This window comes from Triturus cristatus, chromosome 10 (assembly GCF_964204655.1).
Source record: "Triturus cristatus chromosome 10, aTriCri1.1, whole genome shotgun sequence".
NCBI lineage: Eukaryota > Metazoa > Chordata > Amphibia > Caudata > Salamandridae > Triturus > Triturus cristatus.
In genome coordinates this window covers 804967977-804980500 of record NC_140593.1, presented here as the reverse complement: position 1 = coordinate 804980500, position 12524 = coordinate 804967977, and the positions used below count along the sequence as shown (strand labels likewise).

At 44.3% G+C, this 12524-nt stretch overlaps 1 protein-coding gene across 1 annotated transcript in view; it reads right to left on the bottom strand.

Annotated features, from left to right (window-relative positions):
• LOC146790038 (lysosomal dipeptide transporter MFSD1-like) overlaps positions 1-12524 on the bottom strand; it is a 103172-nt gene that overhangs the window by 29630 nt on the left and 61018 nt on the right. Inside the window, exons 6-8 of the mRNA XM_085628368.1 lie at positions 8363-8521; positions 7126-7241; positions 450-550 (exon numbers count right to left, since the gene is read on the bottom strand). Coding sequence (XP_085484494.1) covers positions 450-550; positions 7126-7241; positions 8363-8521 — 376 coding nt within the window. The remainder of the gene's footprint in view (positions 1-449; positions 551-7125; positions 7242-8362; positions 8522-12524) is intronic.

The following is a 12524-nucleotide window of genomic DNA, read 5'->3' as shown; positions in this document are numbered from 1 at the left end:
CTTTAGCTGCCCATGCTCAGACAGGTCTCTAAATGTAAAACATTAATATCAAGTTGGTTAGGCATAAGGCTTCCAGGGTACATAATCAGCCTTCACAAGCAACCTTCTCAATTCTTCATGTCATCTAATAAATGTATGATGGCTCAGACCTCTAGTAATCTTATGCCAAGGGTGTTTGACCTAGATATAGAGTGTATACACTGTGCTAGATTTTCAGGACATCCAAGAGGGATAGATGTACATAAGGTGAATTTAAATGGGCCTCATTACTTAAGTCTGTGCTTATCCTGAAAATGTGGCATGGGTCCAGCCCACTGGTACTTGGATGACCCATCCTTTGTGCCTGTGTCATGCACACGTTTGCATTTGTCCATCTGCCAAAAGTACAGTGCACTCCAGTTTCTTCCAAGCCCCACCCCTGCAATGTGCGATGATTATGGTTCACTTACCTGGCATCAGCCACAAATGGAAATACGCCATTATAGAAAAACATGATGGTGAAAACAAGTAACCAGTAGCGCAGTGGAAGCAGTCGCATGTCCTGTATTCGCTGGAAAAGACACATAAAACGGATATTCAGTTTTTGGCAAGGACGGGAGAGCCAGCTGTGTATTTTAAAATTCTCACTCGGGGGGGAATCCAAAGCTTTTAGCTGTTCAAGATATCCAGACTAGGATAACATCATCACAAAACAGCCAGTACTTGTCAAGCCCCTACCCTCTGAAAAACGTATAGCAGGCTATACACCTCTGTGAAATAAGTCCATGTCCTTCTGCCCATGAATCCACCTTGATGGGAAATTCACCAGCAGTCCCAGGATTAAGTAGAAAAACACAATATTTAAAGCACAATGGGTTGGCTTAAAGTGCACACTACCCTTGCTGGCCTTTCACAGGAGGTGGAAAGAGCAAGAATGGTTCCACATACCATACTGGTTCCCCAAGTGAGGTTCTGTATTCAGGTTCTGCATGGATCGGCCTCTTTTCATCTCTTCTCCTATTCACTGCTACTTTGAGACAATCTGCTGTGTTGAATTGAGCTCTTTTGAATTGACTACTGTGATTGAGCACCTGCAGGCTTCTGTAACGTTGTGCAACCCTGCACTGGATCGTCCACATTTTATTCCATGCGCTACAAAAGTGCCCATAGAGTTACACAATCTAAACTACATTTAATTTAGTACTTGCTACAAGCAGTTTCAAACAAAAGCCCCCAACTTACTACAAGTGTGAAAATAAAATGCGAGGAGGAGGAAATAGTATGAAAAAATAGCAGATATCAAAAAAGTAAAACAAAAGAAAGTATAGAGAGAAAATGGATACAAGGAAAGAGGAAAGGTACAAAAAGGAGCAAGAGTAAGCACAGGGTGTAAAAGTGTGGTGTACAGTAGAGCCTATCCTGTTAAAGGAGAAAAGGACAACACTATGTAGGACAAGGGAAATTACAATGGGATGTGCGTGGGGTGAAAAAGAAAAAGGGTAAGACAAGAGGGAAAAGGATAGGCACAACAATTTGAACCAGCTGTACAGTTGAGCCAATATCGGTTAGATTTAAATGGTCATTCTGGAACCTTTTGCATTACAAACCATCTGATCAGAACTAGTTCAATCTATATGTCTACCTCCTCAGATACCAGCCCATTAACAGAAGAATTTTCCCTGGTTTTCAAACTTTGCAATAGTTATGCAGAGGGGCTTCTGATCATCTCTAAGTCTGGTTGATTAGGACATTCACACTATGGAGAATATATATTGATATCAATATATATATAAATTAGAATATGTGATCAAGGTCATGTGTGGACGAACTAATTCAGTTACAAAATGTCTGGTTTGGACGTACCGCCAAGCCCGATAGGCCCTTTAAGTTGGGACTGTGCCTTTGTTAAGTTTTACTCCTTTCCCCTTAAGAACCGATCAACAACTACCGAGAATATCACAAAGGCGGGCAACAGTAAGTACTAACTTTAACCATCAACACGGACGAGGGAATGGTGAGCACCCCTAGGCATTCGGGGCATAGCGCGTCAGATTCTACAGACATTATAACATGGCTAACAGGGCGTTGACCACAGACATTGGCCTATTAACGTTAAATGTTAGAGGCCTACACACACCAAGTAAGCGATACGTCATCTACTCCTATACCAAGCGGCAAGGCACACAGATTGCCCTCCTATAGGAGACGCATTTAACGACATGAGAGCTTGACAGATTACGTAATAAATGCCAAGCGATCATATGTGGCAAGTAATACTCCACATACGCACGAGGCGCACTAATCTGGGTCAGGCTGAGGACCCCTTTTCAGGAGCTCAGGAGGACAGTGACAAGGAAGAGAGATGCACACTTCTGGAGAGGCTCCTGGAGGGACATGCTGTATTGTTCAGCAGTATATATGCCCCAAACAATGAACAAGAAAAGTTTTGGTATCACCTCACAGGAGTCCTCGCACAATATACATCCATACTGTGGATATTAGGGGGAGACTAACTGCGTGCTAAACCTTACCCTGGACAGATCCCACCCCCACATACACATTCTCCCGCTCACAGACAGAAGGCTTCCAAGCATGGACCACACACTGGGCACACATAGATGCAGGGAGAGCACAATATCCACAAACCAGATTGTACTCATTCCACTCCATTTTACACAACCTTCGAGTAATATTAGATAGATTCCCTCTGCTCAGCAGTGATAGTTCCCAAAATCCAGCACTCCGATTACTTAGGACGGGTCCTCTCAGACCATGATGCCCATATACTAACTTTAAAATGGAGGCCCCCCCATCCTCCAGTACACACCAGGAGACTTCCACAGGAATGTCTGACCGACCAGGTATTTAAGCATGAACAGAGACAGAGCATACAAGAATATTTCTCTAAAAACACAGGCACAGCGACATCCAAATTAGTGGAGTGGGATGCATTCAAGGTGGTGGCCAGAGTATAATATATAAGACAAATAGCGGGGGTCAAGAAGACATTGGAAAATACATTAATGCAAACCAAAAGCAAATTAGCAACCCTAACAAAAAAAGCGGATGCGAATAGAGCAACCATAACACAGGTAGCAGAAGCAAAAACAGCCTACGCATCCGCTGTACTAGACTTGCGTAGATATAATTTCAAAGCACACGCAGCTAGAACACATAGGGAGGGGGACAGAATGGGAACCCTACTAGCCAGGCTAGCCCGACAGGAAACAGAGGTCAAACCAATTACTGAAATACTAGAACCCGATGGTAATTCCGTACGATCGCAAGTGGAAATACTGCAATAGTTCCTACACTATTATACCACAGTCTATAGACAACCAACTATCAACATGCAAAGAGCGAGGGAACGCTTCCTGAACCCACTCGCCATATCGCAAATCTCTGCAGCAGATAAAACCTCACTAGATGCAGAAATACAGTCAGCAGACATCACCCAAGCAATCCAGGCCCTAGCACGTAATAAAACCCCTGGGATGGACGGTTTCCCCCTGGAATACTACTCCACTTTCTCTTCATTATTAGTTCCCCACCTTGTAGGAATGTTCGTAAAGGCTCTTATACACTAAACTTACTTCTCGGATACACATAGGAAGATATGTATCGTCCTCATTGAAGGTGGAAGGCACAAGACAGGGGTGTCCCTTCTCGCCCATCTTATTTGCCTTGGCGGTGGAACCCCTGGCAATAAGTCTATGCCGGGAGGGTTAGAACTCGCGTATCGCTATAGCTTGCACCATACATAGTGTGTTGATGTATGCAGATGATTTGTTAATATATGTGCAAGACATCACTGCAGACCTAACTTCTATATAGGCAACTCTCTGAGAGTTTGCAGAGGCTTCGGGATTTAAGGTGAACTGGGACGAATCGACGATCTATCCACTGAGTCCAAACCTCACCCCACAAAATCTTAGAATAGGAGAACAGGGCATAGCTTGGAGCGAGAGCCCCCTCCGTTATTTAGGGGTTCGACTATACCACTCTCCATACGACATGTTTGAGGGCAACCACCGAAAAGCACTGGCAGGGATAAGAGCGGCGGTAGGCTTCTGGAACAGCCTTCCCCTAGCACCAGGGGGCGGGTAGCATTAGCTAAAATGATAATACTACCATGGCTGTTATAGCACTTTACCAACATTCCGGTCGTTCCACTCCAAGCTTTCTTCCGGGACCTGGACTCCTTGCTGAGCTCATTGAACTGGGGTACAGGTAGACATAGAGTTGCATTAGTGAAACTGCAGTTGCCCACCTATCGGGGAGGATTAGGGGCACCGTCCTTTGAATCGTACTTCTTAGCAGCACAACTCCAATGGCTCTCCTACTGGACAGCAGATCGATATCTAGGGGAGGCCCACACAGAGACGGGACCTGTACCAATACCGGAGATCCGCCGGTTGCTCCTACCCAGCTCCAAACTGAAGCGAACATACCCCTTACAGGTGTCACTAGCCCGCACATGCATGCAGAGGATACACCGCATGTCCAAAGGGACACCCTGCTACTCTCCTTTACTCTCACTGATTGGACTGCCCAGACGAGAGACATATTATACCACCCACATGTTGCGAGTATGGACCGAACACTCATTGACTGAGATGGAATCTCTATTTGAGGATGGACAACTGCGCCCATTCCATCAGATAGTGGAAGAATTCGACCTTACTCCCGGGCAATTCTTACTTCACAGGCAGATCATAGTGGGCTACAGCCATATCATAACTTAACATAAGGAGAACCCAACACTCACCCAGTCATACAAACAATCCTGCATATGGGAGCAGGCCGACACTTAGTTATTTGGCTGTACAAAGACATATGAGAACTTATAAACCAACCACTCAGTACGCTGCGAGCAACATTGGAGGAAAAAATCGGGCGCCTGCTAAATGACAAATAGTGGGAGAAAGCGCTCGAATATCCAAAGAAGGTGTCTCGTAATGAACGTTTTAGGAATATACAATTTTACATACTACACAGGACATATCAAACGCCGGCGCGTCTCCAACGCTACTTCCCCACTACACAGTTTCTATGTCCCAGATGCCAATCATCGAATGCAGACTTTCAACATATGTTCTGGACATGCCCTACAATACAACTATACTGGTCCACCATACACGAAACACTGAGGGAACTTACGGGCCCGTCAGAAATAAACACCTGGGAAGCCTGCACACTCGGAGTATTCCGAAGACGGAAACAACACAAAGTGCAGATACGCTTTATATCACTGGCAACACTTATAGCTAAAAGGGGATTAGCAATGTGCTGGCGGGCCCCAGCAGGACCCCCAAAAGCAGCATGGGTGGGAGCAGTAAACAAATGGGGGGCAGCAGAAGAAGAAGCCATTAGGGATGAGGAATTAAAAGGACTACGCAAACATCATATATATGGAGTGGACTTTACTCTTACACCGCTTCAAACAGCAGACAACCCGAGACGACTCGAGCACTTCATCTCAAACCCCCCCAATCCCACAGACACACACCTCGTTTATAGATGCAAACAGTAATCCCCAGGTTGCCACAACTACGTAATACCTCGCAACAATTCAACCACACAATACGCCCAAGAGTTAGAAACTCTAAGATAGACATAACGGCCCTGAGCACAAGTAGTCAGACTATGCCAATCGGCATGATACCAAATATTGTTAGTACCCCGTCTGAATAAAATCCTTATATCTCACGAAAACTGTCCCAGTTAAATCCCCCAGTTAACAGCTGAAAGTGAAGCCGGTAGCTACCAAACCGTTAATCAATGGGAAGGAGATACATTCTCATGTAACTGAGTAGATCACATAATTATACGCACATGCACAGTTATATCGAGTACAATGTAGGTGCCATTCTTGGCACGCGACAGTAGCATTAAGCCTGCCCCTGCATGTTATTTTTCTGATCTATCTAGTGTTATTTACTGTGCCACTTGCAGTTGGCCCTACAGCACAGGAATGTGGAGAAGGCAAAATTGTTTCACAAATGTATTGTCCCGCAACTCTGTTGGCAGTCTCTTCCACCGGGCCGGTCTATACCTTTTGTTTCCCTATCACTTCTAGTAGGAAACTCCACCTATTCTCCAGCATTCCAGTTACTTTCGCTGCCATGTGTCTGTCAGGTGGATTTTTTAAAATTAAAAAAAAGTCAGTTACTCACACTCCATACCAAATTCTTTTTGGGAGATACTTCAATGTCTTGAACACCATTGGTAGTTAGAATTGGGCAACTGTGCTATAGTCACATGTGCAGGGCATAGGCTTTTGCCCTGAGGGAAGACTAAGTGACTCTGCCTTTCAATATCGGCACCTGTGCTTGCCAATAATTTGAGGGCATGTGGTGGAGACCCTGCGCCAGTCTGGTACTTCATCACTAGCCCTTCTTAAACTTTACGGGAAAAGGGAAGAAGACAATCGAGGAAGGAAAATAGTAACAAGACATCCCTTGCCTGTGAAGCTCAGCATAACAGAGGTTCACTGTGCTCTTATTATTTGCCTCCTAATAGGCCATTGTAGGAAGCAAACCTGGCAAATTTGGCCTTTCTTGCATCTTGGTACAAAACCATCCCATCTCTGATTCTTCTTCTTCATAGTAAGTATCTAGCTTTATTTTAGGGTTCTACCACATAGCCAATTTTTCAATATAGTCCTCTTAAAATACACACTTTAGAATATAGACTAACACTATGTTGTAAAGGTATTTGGAGGTTAAGTATAGATTTATTGTTCTTAACTCCACATTTACATTTCTTAACAATAAATAACTCCACATCTAGGCCCCTTAAAGATAAGAATAGCAAATCTAATATCATATATAGGTACTTATCTTCACAATGCGGTGGTAGTCAATATAAAGGCGCCAATATTTTTTGCAGAATGATAGTTTGTCGCTTGATATTATGATATGTAACTGTACGTTCTCAAGTAACAAAATCTTCTGATTCAGGGTAAGGATCTTAGTTATATCCAAAGTGAAATGACATATGCGGAGAGAGACCAAGCAAGCATTTCACTCCTTCATGAGTAGCAGAAAAGCAGACAACCTATACTTTTCATTATCTATCACTGACTCATTTTGGACACATTTGGGTATTAAAGATTCCAAATCCATTTTTATTTGATCTTCCTACCACTTTTTTGGACTCCTCCTGGATGGCTCCATCCAGCCCCCTTTGCTTCATGCCAACTTTGTCCAAGATGCTGACTGTGATTGCTGAACAGAAGCTCAATACACACAGGATGGTGCCTAAACACAAAACACAAATAAGATGGGTTGCTTTATGACACAAAACTTATAAAGAGGATGGGAAAGGTATGGATGTGAGGAGCAATGGGAGAACCCTGATTCAAAGAGCAGGAACCTCAGCCCTCTAGATAACCAATGCTATTTTCTGTGAATTCACAAGAACACTAGTTATGCTGCAATGCTAGAGTTTCAACTTCTCTCTCCTGCTCCCCCAATAATTATGTTGTGTTCCATGTGAAAAGACTGCTGTAAACATGACAGCAGAAGTCTTGTCTGTTGAAACATGAACCACGAAGATAGGACCATTGTGCTATACTTTACATTTATAGCAGATAAGCTCATTACAATATCATATTTTAGATAAACTAGTCCCTGATGTTTAAACTGATTAGGTCTCCCCACAACTGATTTCCCTGCACTGAATTCCTTAATCATTCTTTTTTACTTTCACTGCGGTACACCTTCTACCTGACCTCCCTAGGTCCTAGGAGCCTTTATCCAACTTTGGGACTAGTCCCATGTCCATATTGTCGCTTGAGGTTCTTGTTCCCTACCCGGTAGCTACTCTGTAGCTCGCCAGCAATGCATCTGTCACTGCCTCTCCCTTCTTACTTTCTACCAGTTTTTTATTTTTCCAGTTCGCATCTCGCAGTGCTGCCACCTTTAAATAAGAATGATAGTGTTTCCCACCTCGAGGCTGCCTGTCCCAATCCCCATCCTTCTGAGGCTTTGGAAATGCATGGTTTTGGTGACAGAGGTATGTTCTGTAGAGAAAATAGCTGGGGGTGGGGGAGTAGCGGGGTGGGAGTCTACTCTTAGGTCTGTTAAACATCCACTTGGGGGGAGGGTTTGGGCAGAGAGCACCACAACTTCTGCCCCACCCGGGAAACTCATGGATTCAAAACAGATGATCCTTCCAAATTCTTTCTCATGCACAGTCCTGATAAAATACATCAACTTCAAATGTATTTTCCTCACAGTACTCTTATCAAAATAAGGTATTTTTTCATTGTCTTTTTTTCTGAAGGTCATAGTTCTTAAGATTTAGATGAAAGGAACATTGTTGCTGGCTCAGCAATGAGCTCAGAACACAAAGTTGTCTGCAGCTTCAAACAACTCACCTCCCCAGAGTGTCCACTGGATCCCGAAATGAGATTCAAACTGCTGGGTGAAGAAGAAGTTGAGGACGCTGCCAAGGCGTGAGAATGAGAGGGTCAGTCCAAAGGCCAGAGCCAGCTCCTTCCCTCTGAACCAGAAAGCGGTTATCCTGTTCTGCACAACTGAGTGAGGAGCAAAGAAGAGGCAGAGTCACAATGATGAACTAAGACAGAACAAGAGCAGAGAGGGGAAAGCCAAAGTCTCTGCTGGTCCTCAAGTGACAAGATGGAGAAACACCATCACTACACTGAAGCAGAAGAAAGTGAGCGAAAACATGAAAAGCACTGTCAGTACACTGAAACTTACAAATAAAATGAGCACAGTGAGAATACAATGAATGCATAAAACCAACACAGACCACATACTTAGGCAGCATACAAGGAAAAGTGCGGACACTGCATTTAACCAGCAGAGGTCAGCGAGGGGGAAGAGGGAGATGCCCAGTCTCTGAAATGAAATAGAACCAGCAAAACACACAAAGCCCATCAGTAACTACAACAAACTAACAGGACAGAGTTGGGTGCAGGCACAGCAGTGAACTATTAGCAAGAAATGAAAGGCAAAATCTTCACATTTAACCAGCCATGGCATCTGAGAGTATGCGGGACTGGGGAAGGAGGTGGCAGAAGGTAGAGGCAAAGATCAGAAGAATGAAGGGGCCATAAGATCTTCCTTTCCACTCTGTTAGACCTCAGTTACATAAGCCCCATTGCATGCCTAACCCACATGGGTCCCTCTTTTCTCCTGGAAAGAGAAATTACATTTCTATCGCAGTTTCAGAGTGTTCATTGAGCACTTGAGGCCTTCTTATCATAGACTGTCTTCTCACATAGGTTATGAATGATGCGGATGCGAGAGGCAGGCCATGGTCTTCAGAACACTAAATTAGTAAACACTGGTGGCCACATTTGGTGAGGAGAGGTCCTGTGCAGGATCAAACATTGAGTTTGCTAATGGCTAGCAGTAATCATTTTTTTTAAAAAGCACCACCCTTGTGCCGTCCTACCCTATTCTGTTTCGACTGGTGCTCCTCTTTGTCTTTACAGTTCCCCATTGCAGATCTGTTCGGAGTGTGGGTGGCTACAGTGCCCTCATCCGTGGCCAAGTTCTTACTTGTGGTGAAAAAAGCAAACACAAATCCAAAGATACATACCTATTTACCAGTACCCTTTGAAGTAAATGCCACCTACATTTCCTTGGGTACAGGTCCATCCACTAACCATAACTGATGCTTATTTCTTTTCTCATCTTTGGAGCTTGGGAGTATGTGGGATGTGTGTAACACTGTTTTCAAGTGATGTTGTTACGGATGATGATGTTACTGTCTACATAAGGAACCAGATGCAACATTTGAGTTTATACTCTTTGAGGGCTTACCTGGGATCTCAGGTACCCGGACAAAATCCATAATTTCCCCCCCAACTCATACACTGCACCAGTTCCCAATGGAATTTCCCCTGAAGTGGGCGAGTGCATGTGTGTGATACCTGGGGATCTAAATCAGCATAATTACGATTCTTTTGTGGTGAGAAAACTATGGGAGGGCAGTGGAATGACTGGAAGAGCGCATATCTGTGCAGAGGTGTTAACCCTTGCCCTTAGTCGGAAGACAAGCATTTGCTACATGGTAGTTCTTACTAAATTTCTTCATCTATTCATAAACATCCCTATTTTCCTCACCAAAGCCCTTTTCACCTGCCTATGCTCCCTTATGATCCAATTTGTGTGGGCTGGCAGACAACCAAGACTCCAATGGGAGACGCTCACCCTTCCCCTCAGAGCAAGGAGGGTTGGGTGGCCCGGGTTTTGATCTCTACTACTTTTGCCCACTGGCCCAATATGCTCATCATGGGTTTCACCCTACCAAATATCTACCCCACGCTGCTTTGGAGGCGTATGATACCAGCTCCTGACCTTTATCTAGGATTCTGTGCAACACACCGACAATAACCACTACTAAAATTGGTACGGTCAGATGCATGACATGGGCATGGAGGAGGTTGAGCCATAGGGCACAGCTGCCCTTCCTCTGTTCCTCTGGCTTAAGGCTCATACATAATCCTGCGCCCCCCCCCCTCCCCCATGAGAGAGAAGACAGCACAAAAACAGTTAAAGGGTTGGGACAGAACACACTGTGATATCTGTACCCTACTGGTAAGTTTCTGTCTTTACAAGTTGAAGAGTTGCGGTCTGGCTGCACTCAGTTAGACACTTTCCTCTGTTACAGGCTGCGGAGTGCCTGGGGAGTGACACAGCCCCCATTTCCCAGAAAGCCCGAAACACTGCATGCCCTAGATTCTGTGATTACTACCTCCTTCCTTAGGAAAATGATTACCAGGCTGTAAATAGAAGAAGGCTGCTATGATCAAACCCCAGGTCTTTCAGAGGTGGAGGGAGGATCTTGGGGAGGAGTTTACTGAGGAGAAATGGAAATATTGCTGTAATACCACGTGTCTCCTCTCCCCCAATTAGTCTCCACCTTCTACATCTCAAATATCTTCACCAAGCCTATTGCACACCAGTTGAGATGTGCAAGATGGGCCTTAGACCGGGAACACAGTGATTTCTCTGCAGATGTGGACTTCCTGCATCTGGCTTTGAGCTGTCCTGGGGTATCTGGCTTTTGGACAATTGTTTAGATCGGTCTGTGAGACATAGTCACTCACTCTGTACCAAGGACACCCCTGGCTGCTCTCATTGGCTATGTCAAAGATATCCCTGTCAGCACACGCAGATTACCGGCTACAATACTCCTGCTGGCTAGGTGGACGGTTGCCATGCTCTGGGGACACCGTGGCTCGCCCGAATCTTTAAGACTGACTGGCAGACACTGCCTTTCGCCAGAAGAAGTTAAAGTACTTTTGGGAGCGGATGCCTACAACGAGTCGACCCAGAGACATATGGGCCCCTCGTCGTTTATACTGCTCAACTTGTGATGTGAATTTCTGATTTCTAACTGTCATAGCGTAATACATGTGGCCGGTGATATGAGACTAGGGAGGGCTACCGATACAACAAGCTTCGGCAAACTGCCATCTGGGGTTCAGTGGCTTATGTGATGATCTACAATGCTTCCGTGGGGCCACAGACATGAAGGGTAGATAGGGGCACAGATAGCATTCCCTGCATAACAATGCATGATGTGAGATGACAATGTTCCTTGTTGTATGATGTTCAATTCGTGCATGTAAACTGCAATAAAAACTATTTAAAATAAATGGTTCAGTCAAAGAATATAGTGCTTTATCATGTGCAACAAAACTGTACATCACTGGTAACTAGGTCCACAATACTTTGCGCTCCAAGCGAAATAGCCAAGTACTTTCTTCTACCACTTAACACTATTAGGGCACAAATGGCAAAAAGTCAAGAGCTTACTCCAGGAAGTGGAGGGGATTAAGATCTAGGAATGCAATGGAACACAATACAGAATAGTTAATAACATGAATGTCATGTTACTACTTTTATTTTTAGACAAAAAATGATTTCAATAGCAGGTAACTATATACTACACTTAAAATTATAGTCTGCTAAGAAAACCAGAATGTCTTAGCAACATATGAGCAAAAGAGCAACTCCAAGTGCTTTTACAGCTCCACCGCGATGGAAATCTGGTTAACATTAAACCCTCTGGCGACTGCTAATCAATATGTAAATTTCCAGATGGACAGTGGTATAGTTAAAAAAGGTCTGAGCCCCTGACTGCAATAATGCAGTTGCCACCAAACGTCTCACATAGCCCGGGAGACAGAGCCATGGTTAATCTCACAAAAAAACAGGTATACATTAGGTGGCATTAAAACGGAGCAATAATGTTGACAAAAAAGCCCAATCAGAATGCAGCTTTAATCCAAGTTAGCCTTAGACCCACTTCAATCCAAAACTCTGGAGAAGGATAATTTCAAGCGCAATGAGAATTTGACACAACATGCAAGTTCTTTGTAGCTCTGCCATCCGTTTCAAACCAAGAAAGTGTGCTTCAACATAGTAATAATTTCACTATTTCACATTACCGATAGCCATTCTCAAAACAGGACTCTATTTTAGCATGAGTTTAAGCCGCAACTACCCGGCTGACCAGCTGGAACCAGTAAGGCGTGCAGGGGATGTACAGGGAAAGGGCAG